At 53.6% G+C, this 20,660-nt stretch overlaps 8 protein-coding genes across 8 annotated transcripts; 3 read left to right on the top strand and 5 right to left on the bottom strand.

The window, feature by feature from the left end:
- Positions 1-31: 31 nt before the first annotated feature.
- AYO20_04006 (hypothetical protein) lies at positions 32-1,335 on the bottom strand (the record flags this gene model as incomplete). The annotated part of the gene is made up of 5 exons (XM_022642305.1): positions 32-60; positions 133-645; positions 749-826; positions 921-1,071; positions 1,264-1,335. The coding sequence occupies 5 exons, from the start codon at positions 1,333-1,335 to the stop codon at positions 32-34; spliced, it is 843 nt and encodes a 280-aa protein (XP_022501686.1).
- Positions 1,336-2,170: 835 nt separating this feature from the next.
- Positions 2,171-3,652, bottom strand: AYO20_04007 (hypothetical protein; the record flags this gene model as incomplete). The annotated part of the gene is made up of 3 exons (XM_022642306.1): positions 2,171-2,448; positions 2,500-3,574; positions 3,641-3,652. The coding sequence occupies 3 exons, from the start codon at positions 3,650-3,652 to the stop codon at positions 2,171-2,173; spliced, it is 1,365 nt and encodes a 454-aa protein (XP_022501687.1).
- Positions 3,653-4,299: 647 nt separating this feature from the next.
- Positions 4,300-4,944, top strand: AYO20_04008 (hypothetical protein; the record flags this gene model as incomplete). The annotated part of the gene is made up of 1 exon (XM_022642307.1): positions 4,300-4,944. One exon carries the CDS (start codon positions 4,300-4,302, stop codon positions 4,942-4,944), a length of 645 nt encoding a protein of 214 aa, XP_022501688.1.
- Positions 4,945-5,143: 199 nt separating this feature from the next.
- Positions 5,144-6,345, bottom strand: AYO20_04009 (hypothetical protein; the record flags this gene model as incomplete). The annotated part of the gene is made up of 2 exons (XM_022642308.1): positions 5,144-5,776; positions 5,848-6,345. 2 exons carry the CDS (start codon positions 6,343-6,345, stop codon positions 5,144-5,146), a joined length of 1,131 nt encoding a protein of 376 aa, XP_022501689.1.
- An 863-nt stretch (positions 6,346-7,208) lies between these two features.
- On the bottom strand, positions 7,209-11,302 carry AYO20_04010 (hypothetical protein; the record flags this gene model as incomplete). The annotated part of the gene is made up of 2 exons (XM_022642309.1): positions 7,209-7,220; positions 7,316-11,302. 2 exons carry the CDS (start codon positions 11,300-11,302, stop codon positions 7,209-7,211), a joined length of 3,999 nt encoding a protein of 1,332 aa, XP_022501690.1.
- An 833-nt stretch (positions 11,303-12,135) lies between these two features.
- Positions 12,136-14,329, top strand: AYO20_04011 (hypothetical protein; the record flags this gene model as incomplete). The annotated part of the gene is made up of 2 exons (XM_022642310.1): positions 12,136-13,500; positions 13,556-14,329. 2 exons carry the CDS (start codon positions 12,136-12,138, stop codon positions 14,327-14,329), a joined length of 2,139 nt encoding a protein of 712 aa, XP_022501691.1.
- Positions 14,330-15,092: 763 nt separating this feature from the next.
- AYO20_04012 (hypothetical protein) lies at positions 15,093-17,934 on the bottom strand (the record flags this gene model as incomplete). The annotated part of the gene is made up of 5 exons (XM_022642311.1): positions 15,093-16,861; positions 16,908-17,542; positions 17,590-17,675; positions 17,728-17,820; positions 17,890-17,934. 5 exons carry the CDS (start codon positions 17,932-17,934, stop codon positions 15,093-15,095), a joined length of 2,628 nt encoding a protein of 875 aa, XP_022501692.1.
- A 670-nt stretch (positions 17,935-18,604) lies between these two features.
- Positions 18,605-19,872, top strand: AYO20_04013 (hypothetical protein; the record flags this gene model as incomplete). Its single annotated transcript, XM_022642312.1, has 3 exons — positions 18,605-18,654; positions 18,702-18,798; positions 18,847-19,872. The coding sequence occupies 3 exons, from the start codon at positions 18,605-18,607 to the stop codon at positions 19,870-19,872; spliced, it is 1,173 nt and encodes a 390-aa protein (XP_022501693.1).
- Between the last annotated feature and the right edge of the window lie 788 nt (positions 19,873-20,660).

The following is a 20,660-nucleotide window of genomic DNA, read 5'->3' on the forward strand; positions in this document are numbered from 1 at the left end:
CCCCTTTCAAACTAAGCCTCTCTCCTCTCCTTTACAATTTCGAGCGAGACTTTGATTTCTCTGGGATCCTTGTTGTTAGCGGCCAAAGAACCAACTTGTGAAAAAGACCACTGCACCGTGTCAGAGACTTACCGAGCAACAACCGACTCTTCTCGGCGAACCTCTGCTTCGGGGCGTCCTCGACGAACCTCTCGGCCAGGGCGTCGGCGGCCTCGTGGACGGCGAGCATCCTGTCCCGCCGCAGGGCGAGGTTCTGCAGGCGCTTGGCCTCCATCATGGACTTGCCGTCGTTGACGGCGAGCTGCTCGGCGAGGAACTCGTCGACCTTTTGGTGGAAGCCCTGGGTGGGGAAGACGCGGTTGACCAGCCCCCACTGCTCGAGTTCCTGGGCGGTGACCTTGCGGCCGAGCATGAGGATGTCGTTGGCGCGGCGGGGGCCGATCGAGTGCGCAAACGACGTGGCCGAACCGTACTCGGGCACCAGGGCCAGCGCGCTGAACGGCACCTGGAGGTATGCCGCGTCGGCGGCCAGGACGATGTCGGCCACACCGGGGAACCAGGCGGCGCCTGCGCCGATCGCCGGACCGTTGAGCGCGAGCACGAGGACCTTTTTATGGTCGATCATGGAGCGGAGGAGTTCGACGTCTGTGTTTTAACAGAGATAAAAAAGGTTAGTTTTATATCTTTCTTTCCCCTGTATACAACACCCCTCCCCGTCCTCTTCTTCGGAAAACGTGGGGGAACTTACTGGTGCTGCTTTTGGCCATAAAGTCGATTTTCTTTGCTGCCGGGCTCGGGAATTCGACGTCCGGTTTGTTGGCGTGAGCTGACCAGGGGCGGTTTTGTTATCAGTCTTGGAATGATATACACGAGTAGATACCTAATCAAGGTACATAGGTATACTAGGTAAATAGACATACCTTTGACATCGGCGCCCGAGGAAAAGAACCTGCCCTCGCCCGTGAGGACGGTGAAGACGGTGTCTGGGTGTTCGTTGAGCTCGCGCAGGGCCTGGACGGTGTCGAGGAGGAGGGACCCGCCAAAGGAATTGAGGGCCTTGGGCCGGTTGAGCTGGAGGTCCGCACATCAAGAGATCGAGGTTAGTGAGTGCCGTAGGTGTGTAGGGAGGTAGGTAGGTAGGTAATTCATTCAGGGCACTTCATTGTTTTTATGTTCTTTCTCATTGGGAGCAATGGAATTGAATGGAGTATACGAGTATACTTCTCGGTAGGTTGACAGCAGGGGTTGGTGGTCAGTACATACCTTGATAATCCCAACCTTGCCCTTGATCTCAAAGACAATGTCCGAGTACTTGTATTTGCTTTGGCTGGACATGGTTCTGGCTATGTAAACACAAAGCAACCGAGGAATTGAAATCGGGCTTAGAATTTGGGGAGGTGAGAATAAAACGTGACAAAAGGTTCCGTTGTGTGTGTGTTGGTGTGTGTACCCTAGATTAGGTACGTAGGTAGGATGCCTAGGTCTCTAAGAGAGATATATGTATATGTATGTTGCTCTGGTCCGAAGATCGATGGGGAAGTAGGAGGTAGCTGAGTAGTCGAGTCGCTGAGTAGGGAGCTGGTGGACAGATAGATCGATGGCTGAATAGCCGAAACAGCGTTACCTAGGTAGTAGAGTGAGAAAGAATCAGCACGCAAAACTACGTGTCCAAGTTTATGTAACACGCCATGATGACTACGAGTACCGAGTACAGTATAAGGGCGCTTCTGTTACTTGCTTCCCCCGTGGCATGGTGCCCCGGCAATCAGCCGTTCAGGGTAATCGCCGAATCATCCTCTCTCCTCTTTTCCTCCACATTATCACTAGCCTGGGACTGGAGATTCCAACAGCCTCGGTTGAAGAGACGTGGAGTCAGGAAGGGAAAAGATGATCACGTGAAAATCACGTGCCTTGTCACGTGAAAAGGCTTCCCGAACATTAACTAATCAGCTGTTTTCGGTATACCCAGCCTCGCCAGCCAATCAAGCACGCGGCTGTTTGCCCCTGTATATCTGTATCTACAAGTACGTGTACAAGCTATGCCCGCCGAACCTCTTGTATATTCCCAGTTAATGCTCATCAGAGTATCTTGTACATTGCCCCATAAATTCTCGTCCCGTATTTGGTATATCCAACCAATTCTCACCAGGGTATCTTTTACATTCCCTCATCAATGCTCAGCCTTGTCCTTGCTCTTGTCCTCGTCCTCATCCGCTCTCCCCTTCCCTCGTCGTAGCAGGTAAAGTGCGCCGCCCACCAGGTGTAAGCTGCCCGTCACCAACACCTGCAGACCCTCTCTCTGCATGCCGACTGCGTCTGCATACTCCAGTGCTTCCTCAATAAAAGGCACATAGCTGGACTTTGCGCTGGGATAGATCGACCCCCACAGGTCACAGTATTGTCTCGGAAGATCCGCCACTACCTTGTCCGACACATGCAACGTCTTGTCTGCTTTCGGTCAGTCTCCCAAAACAGGCAGGTCAGCATGTGGCGGCCTACCTGGTCGAATGGTCCCGTCGCGTCGTTCCTGGTACGTAGTAAACACCATCTCAGGACATGGGACACCATTCTGTTTAACCGCACTTGCCAAAGCCCTCAATAATGACGGACCATCTCGTTCTTCTGACATGTGAGAGAAGATGATCATAGACGGCGGAGCATCTTGTCCACCACCGTCGCCGTACGAAGTCCTCGTCATCTCAGCAAACCACTCGACCGCTTGTCCAATGCTCAATTCATTGTGAGCTCCGTCCAGGAACCACGTACATCTGGTAGTCTGGACCACCTCAAATCGGCCCGGCCAGGAGAAGTTCTCGATCCCCTTCCTGACATCCTGCTCGCCGAGCTGCTTCTCTTCAAAGGGGCTCTTTCGGGAGAGAAAGGCGTTGGCGAGGGCGATGGCCAGGGAACAGTTGATGTGTTGCACCTGCGCACGTAGCGCATTCGCATTGAGAGGCAGCGAGGGATTGACTGGGACCATCTCAAGGTGAACGCCCCTTTCAGCGGCCCGAGATTTCAGCACAGCTTCGACCGCGGGTATTTGTGGAGCAGAGAAAGCGGGAGCCCCATGCTTGAAGATGCCCGCCTTGTGCCAGGCCACATCCTCGATCCCGGGCCCCAGCTGCGCCAGATGATCTAGTCCGATCGAGGTGATTCCGGTCACCACGGGCGCCGCAAACACATTGGTGGCATCGTATTCGCCGCCGTGGTGTGTCTCAAAGATGGCCGCTTGGGTCCCTTCGCGCGAAAAGGTGTGGATGGCCAGTAACGCAATCAATTGCAAGTACCGGGGCTGTCTCTCGTCCTCAGCCGCCACTCGGTCCTGCCGTGAGAATAACCGGTCCCAGATCTCGAAAAAGTACTTGGTGAACAGATCCTCGGAGATGGGTTGCCCGTTGATCTGGATCCGCTCGCGAATACATGTGAGATCCGGCGACGTGTAGAGGCCAATCCTGGTAGGGAACCCGGTTCGTTTGCCCCATTCCTGCAGCAAAGATCGTGTGAAAGCACTGGTACTGCCTTTGCCTTTGGTCCCGGCAACGTGGACAATGTTCAGGGCGTCTACGTCGCCGTCCTTCCACCCTTGTCGTCAGAACTAGTATCTGCAGAGCTTTTGAGAACAGAAACTCTCGCAACGTACCGTGTAGCCCATCTTTTGCAGCCAATTCCGCATGCCAGCAATGCTGGGCGTTCCCCGGAGAGACGACTGGACAGCGACATGACGCCCGGGAATCGGGCCGGCTGCATTTTGGGGCCTTGCCTTTCTCCGCCTGGTATCTAGGAGTCGCAATGCATTCTATCCCTATAAGCACGGTTTTCTCGAATGGTTGAGAGAGAGTTGGTCTACCTCATACGTTCTTTTCAAACTCGGCACGGTCCCTTTCTGCATCTTGCGGGTCGAGCACTACCGATCGACAGTTCGGTGGACTCTTCTTCCCGTCACCGATTCATGGCGGAGTAGAAAAGCCGCCTGACAATATGAACATCGAGAAGCAGCCTTCAGGCTTCAGGAGTAGGTAGGATAATACTGTGCATAGAGTTCCACCATGACAGCGAAAGTTGCACTTGTCGCCACGGATGGAGTTATGCCTCACCGTAGAGAACTGCCATGATGCTACTGCGGATCTTTGGTTTCTTTGGCGCCGAGAAAAAGTCTTGGGATCCTCGTACGTACGTCACTTTGCAGTTGCATCTCGCGCCGTACGAGGTATACTCTCCCCCATCCTTCGTCGCCTCATCCTTACTCAGGCTGGGCTTGAAACTACAAGAGACAGCCACCTTCACGAGGTACTCGACAAAATGTCCGAACCCATTCCAGAAGCCATCCCCACCTCTGCCGACCCTCGTTCGCACCGCCCGCTCAAACGCGCTCGTGGCGCCTACACTGCCAACCCCAACGCCCGCGCAATCTCACAGCAGGCCCATGAAGTGGAATCTCTCTTCCTCGACCCTTCGCGCCCCGTCCAGCTCCCGCCCCCGTCGACCGCCGTCCAGAAATCTCGACCCGCGCCTCCCGAAATCGTCGCGAATGTCCAGGGTTCCAGCGCCGGTGCGGGCTCCGGAGAGTTCCACGTCTACAAGGCGAGTCGACGGAGGGAGTACGAGAGACTGCGCGCCATGGACGAAGAGGCCAAAAAGGAGGGGGAGGACGAGAGGTGGGAACGAGAAGAACGGGAAAGGAGGGAGAGAGACGAGGAGAAGACCAGACGGAATCGAGAGCGCCGGAATCGGAAGAAGGGGAAAAAGGACACAGACAAAAAGACAGACAACACTGTTAATGGAACGAAGGAGCCCGTTGAGAATGGGGAGACGCAAGGCGTGAAGAGAAAGGCTGGTGGGTTGCAGATCCCACCAAAAGGGAGTCAGGAAGAGGATCAAGGCTCCGACTTTGGTGTGGCGGAAGTGGTCAAAGAAACTGGCATCACGATCCATGATGATGATTAGGAAACCACCGTCATGCGTCTGATGGATGGGATGAGCCTAGACGGGACGGCTCACTAAAGCTCAGGCACGTCTTCCAAGGTTTGGGTACCGACCACTTGACAGATTCCGAGCAAAGAGCCGAACCACTCTACAACCCCGGCATATCATACAACGGACTCCTGCCTGCAGTGTCCTTCAGATCCGGCAGTACAGCCCCTCCTCAGGCATTCTTTTCCCTCGCCACGATCGCCCGATCGATTCCACTCCACCACCGCACTACCCTTTGCACTGCCCCGGGCATCACATTCAAAAACGGCACACATTTGGCGTAAAAGGGCATGCGGATCACTCCGCCGTCGCCTCTTTCCACCCACCGCACAATCTCCTTGCCTACGTCCTTGGCCTCCAACACGGGCCCAAAAAAGTGTGCGTAAAAGGGCACTCGGGTGATGTCTGCAAATAGCTGCGTGGAGAGCTGACCTGGTTCGACGAGGATGGTCTTCACCTTGTCAAAGACAGCAGGATCGGGGTAAGTGCGGAGTTCGTGACACAAGGTGTTGTGCAGCGCCGAGACGCCGGCTTTCGACGCGTTGTAGTCGGCTAGTTTGGCAGGGTTGAGATGCGAAAGGATCGAGGAGATGGTTATGATGTGAGCCCCCTGGGGCGAGGAGAGTAGATGAGGGAGGACGGCGGACAGGGCGGTGAAGTGGCCGAGGGCATTGGTGGTGATTGTTTTGGTGGCTTGTTGGGGAGATAGCGTCGATGTCGATGACTCCAAGGGCGCTGGAGAAATCAGAGGGAGGCCATTGATGGATGTTGCTGCGTTATTGATCAGGATTGTCGGCCGACCGAGCTGATTGATATCTATCGTGAGCCTACGAGAAGATAGAAGAAGTAGAGAATCGAAAGAACGGTCCAACCTACATCGTCAACAACCCTGTCCACCGCCCCCTGAACCTCGGCAGCGTCGCTCACGTCCACAACCTCCCAGACCAGGTCCCAGCGTTCCATCTCCTCGCGCGCCTCCTCGTCCGGCCCGTGGACGTCCAGGACCGCCACCTTAGCGCCCTTTCTCAAGAGCATCTCGGCCAGCACTCTGCCCAGTCCGTGGGCGCCGCCGGTGACGACAACCACCTCGTCTTCCCAGTCGACTTTCCGGTGGCGGCCGTACGCGAGGCGGTGGTTGAGCCAGACGGCCAGTTCGGCGACGACCAGAAACGCCGTGTAGTACAGCGTGTAAAAGGCCAGGGGTTCCTTGTGCTTGTGCACGGCGGCCAGACACAGGTAGAAGACGAGGGTGATCCAGGGGTGGAAGACCGAGTTGGCCAGGATCAGCAGCAGCAAGTCCAGCGTGACGTGGCGGGACCATGACAGTCGATTCGAGGGGACAAGTCTCGGTGATGTCGAGGGTCTTGACACCATGATTTCTACCCTTTTTACCGCCCTTGTCTTGCTCCAAGCCCCTTTTTTTTACTTTGTTCTGATTTCTCGATTTCTCTCTTTCCCCCTTGACAGCGTACCGGACGCTTTCTGTCAAACACTTGTAATTACAGTGCTTGAAAAAGATCAACGACTCAAATAATCTGGAGCCGGCCCAGGTGGAGAAGAAATAACGTTTGGTACGAGGACAAGTCAAGCATATCGAGTCGAAGGATTGGATCGAGGAGGAGATGATCAACGGTGCAGCCAAGACAGGCTAGGCCCTTTCCGGACAGACCAGGCCACGCTGCTTTACTCTCTATCTGGTCAACCGTCTCCGGGGAGACAGTTGGCATTTATCTGAGACCAATAATGAAACCCTTTTGATGTAGAACTGTGGCGACAGAACTACTGTACTTATGTTCAGAAAACGTTGGCAAGTCCAAGTCCTGTACGACAGCTGGACTCGACGACGGACAACAGTGACCAAGTTGTCGCCGACAGATGTCCACAGCCTGTATGAGAACCATACAGATGGGACAGTTCACAGCAACGAGCAGAAGAAAAAGCAAGACACAGCTTCAAACCCCTTTTGGCAAGACGACTTCATATTGTCGACTGCCGAGAGGCATTTCTCTGTTCATCCTCTTGACCAATTCTGTCCAGATGCGGAGAAAAGAGCACTTCTCAGCTTAAACCATATTGACTTTTTGCCCTGCAAATCTATCGCCTTTTGATCTTTGGTCCTTCGCCGTCCAGGCAAACGGACAATGCTCACAGACTCCAACCATCTGTAGCCCTCCGAGTAATGCTGGAATGATACCGATGCACTTGCGAGATGTCCATGTCCATTCCCCACGTCGTTCTTACAACATCTCCTGGTCACATATCAGTCCATACCCCTCGGAAGCTCCTCAAGCAATCCCTGTTCATCCCCTTTCCCAGCCTCGTACGTTGTGTGGTGGCCACTCACACTGGCAAGCTGCGGTCCGCTGCTCGTCTTCCATCCCATCATCCCTCCGCCGCCCCATTCGTACTCCTCTTCAATGTGGAATTGGGCTCCTGCCCTTGCACATCCATTGCCGCCTCTTGCAATGACAGCAAGATCCTCCAATTGTCGTGGATCGAAACGAAAGCCGAGATGCCGAGGGATAGGAATAATCTTGGGGTCTTCATCTCTTGGTCGTTCGTTACTGTCGACGTAGGGATATAATGTGGCAGGGACTTCAAGCGAGGTACTCTGCGTATCTTGGCTCTTTCCCGACTCTATTATCTCCAAGCACGATTCGTTGTCGCCCAAGTGAGAAGGCCTGCTCGTCTTCTCAGAAAAGGCATTCATTCCCATCTCGTGAGAGGGATTCCCAATCGCGCCACACGCCACTTCAACAGGTGTTTGGGTAGGTGAAATGGGTGTTTGAGACTGTTGATCGACCAAAGCAAGTGAGTTATTCGCGATAGCTGGTCTGGAGTGCAATGGAATATTTTGGTCAGTCTCGCCCTCGGACGGATCCATGGTCTTTGAAAAGAAGGAAAGTCGCTGGGACCGTAGAAAGTCTAGATCTGGGTTTCGAGAATCATCTCGGGTGGTTGTTGGCACTGTTTCGGAAATGCTATTATGAGAAGCCCGATTGTCAGCCAAAGGTGGTTTGTCTGTCACTGGAGTGATGGGAGAAGAACTTGAGCAGATGACTGAGCGACTGCATGGTTGTCGACCATTTTCTGCTGCCGATGTGCGTTTGGTTGACTTCTTAGCATCGGTCTGTATTGCAGACGCTGCTGTCTGGCCCAACCCAGACGATGAAGCTCGATCGTTGCGTTTGATGCTTGAGGAGTCTGTTGCAACGTGTCGAGACAAGGGATGGCGCTGTTTGGTACTGCAGATACCTCGCTTGTAGGAGCGCCGCAATAGTTTGTTCATTCCATCTAGTTCTTTCTGTGTCATCTCCGGATTGTACGGGAAGGCAAGGTCGATTTCTGCATACCGAGAGTCTGGGTGGAGCTGCCATTTTCCTGCACGAATGCGTGCATCTCGCCATCGGAGCCAGCGACCACCCTCAGTGTCTCCGTCCCATGGAATGTCAGACCCGATTGTATCTGCCGGACTCTGACGTGCTGGTTTGTGATCAGGACCTGTAGGGGTGACCGTGCGATTTTCACAGTTGTCTGCCTCACACGATTCAACCCCTTTCTCCGTCACATCAGCAGCTAACATTTCCTGCGCCTGGACACCTCTTTCAACTCTGGACACAGTGGGCTTGTCCTCGACAGTCTGAGATTGGACAAGTGTGCTCCTGCTTTTATTCCTCCCATCATGGCTGCTAGAAGGCCCTGGTGGTCGCTCGGAGGCTATTCTCTGTTGATACCCCGCGTATGGTTTGTCGATGTACGGACTTGGTCGTCTAGGGTCATAGGGACACGCTTCGTTGGGTTTGCGTAGACTTGGTTGGGAGGATGACAATAATGTGCCCTGCCTCATTTTCTGATCTCTTCGTTTGGGCCAGCGTCCATCCTGAGTGCTAATATCGCAAGCCACAGGATTCCCTTCCTGATCGTAGCCATGGCTCAGTAGCACATCCGATATGGAGGAGAAACCTTCCTTTTGGTCGGTGTTGACTGGTGGAGCGGCACTACAGAGACTCTCTTGCCCTTTTCCTTGATCACGAGCATGGGTGGTATCACCTTCTTTTTCTTCTTCTTCGTCGTCACTTTCGACTAATACCCTTCTGTGTCGCCAGCTCTCTGGTTTGAATCTGAGGTTCCTGTCCTGGTGATAGGTTGTCGATGTCAGCTTCGACTTTGTTGACCAGCGCTTGCTCTCTTCAGATAAATGGGTCTCGGGTTTCCCTGGACTGGAAACTCCCAACGTACCATCTGTAAGTGGATCCGGGAATTCCTCATTCCGTTTCCGAAGCAAAGCTTTCTCCTTAGCCTCCAATTCCTGTCTCATTTGCATTTGTCTTTCCTTGCGGGACTCCAAGTCTTTTCTCAGCGTGTCAACCCGCTCCGTGACGGGAGCGAGAAACTCCTCTGCAGGAGTCTCCCGATCCGTACCAATTGTGCTGATAATTGACCACGCTCGGCGAAACTCGTCTCGGATAGCGATTATGCCGTGGTGTCCGACAGTGCGCGCGACGTTGTGTTCAACTTCAAAAGGATCCTCGATCGCCAACAGATAACGAAGCCGGACTGATTTATGCTGTGTCTGCTGCCATTTCGCCTCAGTCCAGCCTTTAGCTTGCTTAGACATGAGACCGCCTTTTGTTCTGATCGAAATAACATCCCGAGTCCAATGGAAGCCTTGATAGGTTGCGTAGTACTGGAAGAAGCCCCTCAGCAACTGGCCTGCCGACTCTCTATTTGGGTTCGCAGCCATGTCTTCCCGAATTTCCTTCAGACTTTGGGGGTCTTGGACAAAACGGACATCAAACCCCTCGAACAATTCGATTGGTCTATCTGGATGCCATGAGTCGTCAACCTTGGCGAGATGCTGTAGGTTGGGGATGACGGGTGGCCTCGCGACATTCATCAAGTAGTGAAGAACCATCAGAATCCAACCATAGCTTGATAGGGTGCCGCGATATGGAGTGTTGATGTCTCTAGTCTTGGCCCAGATCTTTACAAAGACGCCCACTTCTCTGACTCGCGGATCGAAACTCTGGTAGAGTCGAAGCATGGCTGAGTTGTGAAGAGCCACGAAGTTGGAGAAGTTGATGTCACACTGAATGCCACAATTCTCGGTGAACTCTAGACCAGCATTACCACGACGAACTGGCCTCGCAGGTGCAATGTCTCCAAGGTTGAGCTCGGTCAAGGCCTGCTCAACCGAGTCCATCTCTTTGGTGGGCTCGTCTGCCGTTGGGACGTCGGACTCGACAACAGCTGAATCGCCACGAGAGCCCTCCCACGCGATGCTGTTCTCACGCAAATTGCGAAGTAGCTCTGGGGTTGGATTCTGACAGATGCGAAGGATCGGAACACGCGTTTGAGTGATCAGCCGGGCTCCATATTCGTGGTCAAGAAAGGCTTTCTCCAAGATGCGACCAGTGTCAACCTTGAAGGCTTGTTCTTTCTCTTCCTTATCCGATGCATTCTTGGATTCACTTGTGGACTTCAGGTTGCCTTCAGTTTCTGGTTCTTTGCAGGTGGGCAACGATAGAAGGAGATCCATGTCGGATCCTGCAAGGGCGAACCCGTTGGCAAGACTGCCATAGCACCTCAGTCTGATCTGGTCTTGCTGCAAGTCTGGGTATTCGGAACCCAGTGCTTGCTTTGCAATACTTTCCAAAGTGCGTCGGAAATTCTCCTTGGCGTCTCTCTCCTCTTGTTCAAATTTGTGTTCCTCATATGCCTTTCTACCAACGCTGGTGAGGTAGTCCGCTTGCATCAAGATCGAATGTCTCATAGAGCGCTGTTGTTGACCTGCATTCAAGTGCATGCCATCGTTTGGGTTGTAGAGCTGCCCATGTTGGTGGGTTTGAGGTCGGCTGTCTGAGTATGACGCGCCTGGGTTTGCGAACTGTGCCTGATGTCCTGGATGGAAATGGTGTTGTGGTTGACGTTGCTGCGCACCGAAGGAGCGCGAACCTCGATAGTTGTTACCCCTTGCGCGTTCTTGATACTCCCTGGGAGAGCCGTGACGCGCATTATTGAAGTACTGGGGTTGGGGCTCTGGTGGATATTGCGATCTTGGTGGGTTCGGACCATGGCTTCTCCCACGAGATGGTGGCTGTGCACCAAGAGGAGGGAATGAATCAGGATTAGAGGTCAACGAGAAAGCATGTTGTTGACTGTCCGGACGATGTTGCTCTCCTTGGTCTTGGTGTAACCAGGCTGTTCTGGTTTGGCCTTGGCTGCCGCCACGACGGGCACCTCTTGCTCGAGGTGCAGACTGCTGAGCCATCTCATTGAGTCGATTCCAGACGTGAGGAGAAAAGCCGGACTGATCCCCTGGTGTGTCCATGACTTCGCTGATGAAACCGCGAAACAAGGCTCAGGTGAACCTTACGATGGGCCGCAACCAGGGTGATATTGGCTAGCAAGAGGTGAATCGATCAGCATTGTGTCACGATTAGTGAAAGAGGCAGAAGTAGAATGACGCCTCTCACAGTAGGTGAAGACCTTGAACAGCACGTCTGTCAACAGTAACTCTGAGTGCAATAGAAATGTCAACAATGTGGGGAGTGAATGTGAATGGATGAATGGGAATCAGATGGGGGTGAAGTGAAGTGAAGTGCAGTGTGAACGAACCTACGACTAAGTTCGTCATTGCCTGCGAATGGCATATGCCACCGGCCAGTCACGGAGAATTAGCCGCCTAGCATTACTCTTAGGTGTAAATCTTACCCCCAAGGGCCCCCAGACGCTCGTGCATCCCAGCGGCTCACAAGGATAAAGGAATGTCTTGGCATTCGCTACGAGTAGTTTATATCCTCGCACTCGTACATACCTACGAGGTACTAGGGCCCTACTACCTGCGGCAGCGGGCATCCACGCTTCTTAGGCATCCACCTCCAACTTTTAGGGCATACCTAACGAGTATAAGGAGGCAGCGAGGCAGCAAAATTAGTGGGGGGAAACTCTGTGCATGACGGCAAAACCTCTACTCGGTAGCTGCCCTTGCATCCCAAAACATCAACCGTTCAAAGGGTCACTCACAGCATCCCCATCTCCCACAAACTACACCCTCGGTTGTCAAACTCACAAGTCACCGCATTTATTTCACAACACTTCTTTCTCCTTCTCTCGACATTTGTCTGTATCGATGCTGTGGTTACGGAGAACCCAGCATTAGCGATGAATCCAGGCTCCGCGCCCACTGGGGTGCCCGCAACCCGTCCTCCTGGCGCACCTCCTATGGTCAGGAGAAAGAAGCCTGCATCTGATCCCTTCTTCAAGGGCCCCAGGATAAAGCCTCCTGCGACCAAGCCTCTGCTGAACGGCCATCTCACCCCCCCAGTCAACGTCAACGGTCATCCAGCTCCTAAGTTACCGCCCGTGACTACGAATCCCGCACACGCGCCCTCCCCGTCCGCAGTAGCTATTCCAGATCGCGAGCGTGTGAGCGGCTTCAGTGACCCCCGAATTGCAGCTGAAGGGATATCTTATACGGATTACAAACTGGTGACAACAAAGAGGGATCTCCTCAACGGCCTCAGGTATCACATCCTCCAGGTGGCAACCGATAATCCTTTAGACATTCGCAATGAATCCGAGTTCGCAAAGCCCGTTCGGCTACATCGACGCGATCCTCGCGCCCCCCCTCCGGGACATCAGCAGGAAAAGAAGGAGGAAGAGCAACCCGAACCAAAAGACGGGCTCAATCCTGCAGAGAGAGAAGAGCTGAACCGGCGGAAAGAAGTTCGGCAAAAAGAGCGCGAGGCGAATCTGGCACAAATAGCTCCCTCCCAAACTGCTGGCAAGAAGTTGAACTTCAAAAAGAAAACCCAACAAGTCTTCCGTCCCGACTTTTCGGCCGAGGAGAAGCGCCGAATCCAGAACAACTACGAAGAGAAACTGCCGTGGCACCTGGAAGATTTTGACAACAAGCATTGCCTCGTGGGGCATCATCAAATTGGCTCTGTCAGCTCCAACGCGGCCTTTGTCTACGAGCCGGCAGGAGATGCTTCGACTGGCAAATTCCGGCTGATACCCATTGAAAAGGTCTACCAATTTAAGCCGAAACGCGAGAACCTGCAAAAGATGACTATCGAGGAGGTCGAGGCCGCGATGAAAAAGGGAGGCTCTGACCCCGAGTGGCTGATCCGCCATCGAGAAGCTCGCATCCAGGAAGCCTTGAAAGAGCGCGCGGCGAGAGAAAGCAAGGCACTGTTTTCGGGCGCAGCGCGGACCACAGTCGATGCGGGGCGGACTGGCGAGGAAGCTGATCTGGATTATGAAGACGATTTTGCCGATGACGAGGAGGGCGATCTCTTCCTGGACAAGGACGAGGACGAGAAACTTGCAGAGAAGAGGATCAAGGAAGATCAGCTGCAGGCCAATTTCCTCGATTTCAAGGACCTCAAGGAGTATGATGAGGCCGAAGCCCGAGAAAAGCGCGAAGCAGAGGCTAGAAAGAAGAATTTCCGGGACCTGAGAAAGGCCCTGGAGAGGCGGGAACGGAATTACAACCATGGTAGTGATTCGGAATACGAGTCCTCGGTAAGTCCCTCCTTTTGTGCTCCATTCGGTCGGCTCACTAATACGTTGCGCAAAGACCGACAGCGAGGAAGAACGAGAACGAATCGAGCGTGAGCGTCTGGCCAACATCAAGAAGGAAGAAGACGCAGAGGCCAAGAAGTCTGCTCTGTCCTCTGGTGCCAATACCCCCTCGGGCCGGAAAGAGAAGAGAGCCTCCGACCGCGAAGATGAAGGTGGCATGAAGAAGTCAACATCGACGCGGTCCTTGAAACGCCCTGGCTCGCCGAATCTCTCTGACGCCTCCGGCACGGATGTCTCAACGCGGAAGAAGAAGCTCAAGTCGAAACATCTGGCCTCTAGCCAACCCACGCCGGGTCATTCGAGACCTATGTCCCCCGTCAACTTTCCGCCTAGCTCCTCTGCTCCGCAGACGTTGGACCCATTGGCAGCATTGAAAGCGCGAAAGCGGGCCACAGGTTCTGTCGGGGCTGGGTCTGACACTGACACAGACGCCGCCGCCATGTCCGATAGCAGTCGTGCTCGACGCCTTAAGCTCAAAATGTCAACCTCGCCTCCCCCGAGTGGTGCGGCAGGGACAGCCTCTCCAGCAGCTCAACCATCCTCGCGTGCAGCGTCCCCAACTCCAGTCTCTGCTGGAGGGTCCATCCCCCGACCGGTAGCATTCCCCTCGGCACAAGACATCAAGAACGCGATTCCACCTCAGGGAATAACTGTCAAAGATCTTATGAAGGTAGTGGCACATCCCAAGGACAAGCAAAAGGAGTTTGTGGCGTTAGTCAAGGAGGTGGCGAGCTACGACAAGGAACGGGGTGTGTTGTTGCCGAAATAGAAGTTCGTCAGCGAAGAGGTGTCATGTCGTCGCCACAGATGAATCGTGGACATGAGAGCTGTCGTCGAGCAGAGGTGCTATTCTTCCGGTGTGGAGGTGGTGTTGCTATCCAGTTCTGATTGATAGAAAGCCGCCAGCAACACCAGGCTTTTGTGAACCCAGGCTACATATGGTTATTGATGAAAACGAGGCGCTGGATGTTGGTGAAAGGATTAGAGGCAGCGAGCACACCCCAATGATATATCTTGTACGCATTGTATCCACCCAACCGACGATCAGACCTGTACTCGGTACCAGTGATGGATCGCCTTCTGGGCATTCAATTCACCGGCAACAGTAACGCCACAGCCTCGTCGAGATATCTACATATGGACTGTCACCCAACTGTAGAACTCCTATGAGACCAGACATGGCAGACCAGGGGGAAATTGAATGGTCTCTTCCTGACCATCTCTCTCTCTCTCTCTCACACACACAAAAAAAAGAAGAGACAATGGACATCCGCTGGCGCTATATACACTATATGAGGATGATGATGGTGGTGGTGGTGGTGGTGGTGGTGTGGTGGATGATTGTGGCTTCGCTGGTCGTTACATTATTTGCAGTAGAAACATGGGGATCCGGTATCCAATTTATACAACTCTTTACCATCTTCGCTCTTCGCTCTTCCCTCTTCAGATCCTTTTGGTAAAACCCTTAGCAACGTCCTGCTCACCCTTCCCAACAGTGGGAACACGATAGAGAGGTATGTCGAGGGGCCTCATCAGCAGGCAGTGTACCGTCCACTGACCAGCTTTGTCTTGGTCGGCACCGTCTCCCAGCTCTGCTTCACCGCCTCTCCATCCTCTACCGCCCCTCCATCATCAGCAAAGGGGTCATTTTCCTTTGCCACGAGCTTCTCCACCCCAATACCACTTGCCGTTCGTCCAGGAAGCTCAAATTTCAGCTCAACGCCACCCTTTTTGGCCAAGCCGCCTTGGGTCATAAACCTAACAAGAAGACGCTCTTGCTCGGGTTTGACGGTGAATTCGTTCATGCGCCACACCACTGACGATGTCTTGCGCCGGAAAGTTGCTCCTTGGGTTGGCGCCATCATGGCAGACACAGCTTTGGCGGTTCCTTCCCCAGTCGTATCGGTCGTATCGAGACTCACACTGATACTCACATTTCTGAGTGTCACTGGCTCGCTACCAAAGATGGGGTTGAGGCTGTACAGCACAATCACGCTCACTTGTCCCTCGACAATTTGCCATGCCGGCGTGATCAAGACAGGACTATATTGAGCCAGGTGGTTCTCTTCCATGTGCAATTGGTACTTCAAACAGATCATGGGCGTCGGTCGCCTCAAAGAGGAGGCAAGCACGGAATAGCAGCCCGCTCGTTCCTCAGCTTGAGCTGTCGAGTCTTCAGGCGATTTGATCTGGCTCATGAATATGGGATTCGCGGCCACCTTATCCAGCAGTTCGAAATGTTGAATGCGAATGGTTTCCGTATCTGCATCGTTCGCGCCCGTCGAATTGCAGGCGAGTGCCACTTCGCCGAGCACGAAAGACCTGCTGATGCCGGCTTCGTTAAACCAGGAGTGTACTGTTTCGACCACAGACGCGTTGAGGCCAGGCTCGTGCAGATCTGGATGTAAACTCGGCCCAGCCAAACTCCTAGATGAGTGCATTGAGGCGGTGTCGGAACCCATTGCACCATGATCGTCGTGCAAAACCCCCACAGGTGGCGGCCGTTGAAGGGGTGATGCGAGGGTGGCCTCGGGCGAGGTGGCGTTTTCTGGTATCGTCACAGGCGCAGGACTGCGACCTGTCTGAGGGAGGACGTCCTTGGTGTTCGGGACGTACATCGTGTTCCGCACATCTCTTCGTCCACGTACACTGCCTTGGACACGGTTAATGCCGGCAGTTTGCGCTTGAGAGCGTAGCTGATTGGCCATATTGTTCATTGCTAGCTGAGCCTCGCTCTCGTCCTCTTCAATTGGCTTATCCCGGATCATGAAATTGCGAGCCGGTTCGTCTGAAGGGGGAGAAGCCAAGGCGGCCTCTTGTTGAGCCTGGGTGATCGGGTTCATGGACTCAGCAACAGGTGGTTGAGGGGATACAACTTGTTGGTAGGGGTTGTTGCTAAGCGGAGCTGGTATTGGGCTGATGCTGTCTGTCACGCCAGATTGCGTTTGAGCAACAGACGACTGTGATTCGGAAGACTGTGGATGGGTGGTTCCATTTGTTAGCGGTAGAGGGAGAGGTGGCTCTGACATATCGCGAATGGGAACATCGTGCCGCCGGTCCTGGGAAACTGAAGACGTTGGCCTTTCTTGGGTCACGGCTGGCGTAAGATCCGGTCCTGACTCTTCTAGATCCTGAAAGCTTCGTGATGAATCCCCTCTTCTAAAGGGCACAAATCGCGTTCTCCTTTTCTCTTCCGTGGGAGGCACTGGCGGAGCAACGCTCTTTCTTCTATTCATGACGGTACCAAGTCGCTTGAGGCCACCCAGTTTGCTCTTCTCTTTGTGCGGTGTGGCATCGGGTACTAGAACAAGTCAGAACCAGTCAAACGACATACTGATGGAACTCACGGGGCGCCAGTCTGTCTTGGCCGGCAAAAGAATTTGAGCGGTGACCATCAGACGTGCCACGAGGAGGCGGCGGCGTTGGTGGAGGACGAAGGGAAGAGCTGGTCGGTCTCCCACCAGCTGTCGCGGAACTGAGCCTTCGCAGAGTACTGGGTCCCCCACTCGCGGCTCTCGCTGCAAAGGTCTTGATTTCGTCCGCGGTCTCGACATTGAGTAGTGCATTCAGACACGATTCCGCGCTGACCTTGTTCTTTTCGATGCAGTCCACCTCATGTGTTTGGAACTGTGTGAGGACGTCTCGCAGATGGTTGACTCGTAACTCATCCACGACTTGCAACTGCTCAAAGACATATGGTGCCTGAGCTTCCCACTGACGCGAGGCGTCCTCCACCGTGGTACTAGCTGTGTCGGCCCTTCTTCCACCTTTTGCAGCCTTTCTTTGTGCGTTGGACAGTTCTTTTGCGATCGAGGTCAGGGTTCCCTGCGCGGTGTTTAAGTTATGGAGTGCCTTGTTTCGTGTCGCCCAATTGCGCAGGGGGTTCTCGACGTCGGTTTCGATCTTGGTCGCTAGAGTTTCGTGCGAAGCCGCAAGGTTTTCGGTACCAGACACAATGCGCTGCCAGGGCATCTGGAAAATGCTGCCTCACTTTAGCAACCACAAACAATCGACCGGAACGGTGCATACCCAAGAGCAGCGGCTCCATCTTGCTGTTGCCGTCGTGCAAGCTTCCGCAGACCTGCGACGTAGGCTTCCTCTACCTTCCGACGTTCCTGGCCAAGTGTCAACGTCGCAGCTCCAAGGCGTTACACGAAAATGACCGACCTGAAGCCAATCGGCAATGTCACTGTTGATTTTGGTGATGAGTGTGACGCGGTCATTGAGGATGTTTACGGCTTGCTCCGGCTGTAACGAGGCCTGGCGCAAACAAGATGGTGAGTTTCTCTACAGTCGGAGGCTCACGGGTCCTCGGAGGGATGGTCTTACCAGAAGATTCAGATAGTCGGTGCGCTGGAAATCCGGGTTGGACATTGTGAATAGATGATTCAAGCATTAAACACACTCTATCAAGTGATCAAACCCAGATTTATTCCAAGACAAGGTGGCATGGCAGATACAAGAAATCGGGATGAGGTGTGGAGTCGGCACCGTCGATGAAGCAGAGAAAAGATGATGGAAATGGTCTGGAAGCTCTTCGGTATTTGGCGGGTCGCGATTACATACACAACTAAGTGTCTTGGGTGCCACCTAGGTGCCGTGGGTGCCTATAATGGTAGGGATGGTAGGGACCAGGATGAAAATAAGCGCAGAGGGCCGATGGTGAGGGCCGAGCAATGACAATCCCTCCACACTTCGCTTCGGAGAATTTTCAAGGGGCGTCACTTTTTTCTACTTGGTACAAGAAGTGCTCAGAATATGAACATTGTGTCTCTGCGGCTCTGTGTCATGTATCGCCGTGACTGACTCCTCCATCACCGACACGGATCCCCCATTGAATTAGGGCGCATTGGCCGTGTCTACGTGAACGATGAACTATTACGCAGTCTCCAGGTCATTTCCTGAGGTCTGAGTACCAGACTTCCCCTTGTATGTCATCGGATACTACGAAAGCGAGCCTCCCATAGGGACAAGCGTAGAACAGCAGGGACAGCAAGGACAACAGGGACAGCAGTCGACTTCTCTGCGCAATACAACAATCACCATGCCGGTGGACGTCAGCTTTACCGAAAGACTAGGCAACATTGTGTCTTTGTAAGAATAGCAGACACTTCGCGCCGTCCCATCTAATCTAGAGCCAGGACAAATGCTTTCATTTCAGCAGGCGACGATGGAGATTTGGCTCGCAACAAGGCCAGAGATGTCGAGGGCGAAATTCTGCAGTCGGCTTCTTCTCCAGTATCCGCCGCTCCAAAGAACTCCGTAGTTTGCCACTGACAGGACCAGGAAGAATACCAGAGACAGCTACAAGAAGCCCTACAAGCCTCCCACACCCACGATGTATCGCCCTCGGTCGAGTCCGATCCTCCGCCAGAGCCCGAAATACTGAACCATGAAGGTCCTAGCTTTGGAGCTTACGAGTTCGCAACCTACCATTCAGACGGGCAGATGTCGACGATTTTCAAGGCACAGGCAAAGCATGACAAAGGCCCGGTTCGAATAGTGGCCCTGAAAGTTACTTGTCCGGCCATGACGGCGCCGCCGCATAACTCGGAGCGGGAAGCTCGACTGCTCGTCAAGGCGCGGCATGAGCATGTAGTGCCTCTCCTAGACACCATTCACGAATCAGGGGGGAAATTCATCCTCGTGTTCCCCTTTCTCAGGCAAGATCTGGAAAATCTGCTCCGGTCAGGCAGGTTGGACAAGAACCAAGCAAGCATGGTATTTGATGGACTCTTCCAAGCCTTGGAACACATTCACGCACTGGGCATAATCCATAGAGATGTCAAGCCGTCCAACATCCTGCTAAAGTCGATGACTGGACCAGTCTACCTGATAGACTTCGGCATCGCATGGTCTCCCGAGGACAAGGACTCGGAGCCGGCAGAGTCCAAGATAACCGATGTTGGTACAACCTGCTATCGCCCTCCAGAGATCCTTTTTGGTGATCATTCATACGACACCTCGTTGGACATATGGGCAGCAGGATGCGTTGTCGCAGAAATCGTCAAAGAGGGCCACTTTCCGGTGTTCGACGCTGGTCCGTTGGGCAGCGAGCTCAGTCTGATCAGATCCATATTTACGACGCTTGGGACACCGGATGCTGACAGTTGGCCCTCTGCGAAAGCATGTCGTGACTGGGGCAAGATGAGATTTCAGAAGTACCCAGCGAAACCTTGGAGCGACATTCTGCCCGGTGCTCCCGTGTCCGCCATTGACTTTGTGTCCCGAACTGTGTGCTACGAAAAGACAAGGAGGTTGACTGCAAAGGAAGCTCTTCAGCATGATCTGAAGTCTGTCATTGGGAGATGATGATGCCATCGTAACAGATGCCAAGTGAGAACAGTTGCTGCCAGATCTGGAAAGGGAAAACGACCTCTGGAGGTACTTACCCACCAGCTATTCCTGTCGTCAGAAGCAGGGCGCTTAAGAGTGCATTTTACCCGACTTGTGGCGCCAATAGCAAACTGCCAAATCGCAAACCAAGACGAAGCCTACTCGCAGACATCGACAAGCTGACACAGGCCGATTCAATGACAAAGTCACCCAAAAGTGAGATGGATTTTGTTTGGTGAGTGGGACGAGAGCGGAGCAGTCGACGAGTCCTCGGGACATGTGGACAAACGGACAATCTCATGATCGACGAGGGTGTTGATGGAAACATTGGATGATGATCGAGTGGATGAAGCGTCTATTTGGACGGGCCCTGGTCGGCAAATCTCGCGTGCTGAAGCTTCCTTGATATTTGTATGGTGCTTGTGTACCTGCTTTGTACATACCCGACATCCACCTCGCATCCGAGCACTCCGTACCGATGAAGTCTCCCGTGTAGCCACATTCTGTGTACGAGTCCAACAAGCAGACCTCAGTCGTTGAAACTGCCAAATTGATAGACATTGTTCTGAAAGCACATGCAGTAACCCACAGTTGTCCGATCCCGAACTGACTCCCTCCTGTACGACTTTGGTCGACTAAGTTTGGGTGAAAAAAGGAGCAATCTCGCTCATCTCCCGCTAGAGCTGCAGGTACAGGGTCGCCTAAACTGTTTTGAGGTCCCGGGGAGGAGGGAGGCGTTGAGGTGGCTTGGGCTAATGAGGCCT

The sequence above is a fragment of the Fonsecaea nubica genome, assembly GCF_001646965.1.
Source record: "Fonsecaea nubica strain CBS 269.64 chromosome Unknown Scaff20, whole genome shotgun sequence".
Taxonomy (NCBI): Eukaryota; Fungi; Ascomycota; class Eurotiomycetes; order Chaetothyriales; family Herpotrichiellaceae; genus Fonsecaea; species Fonsecaea nubica.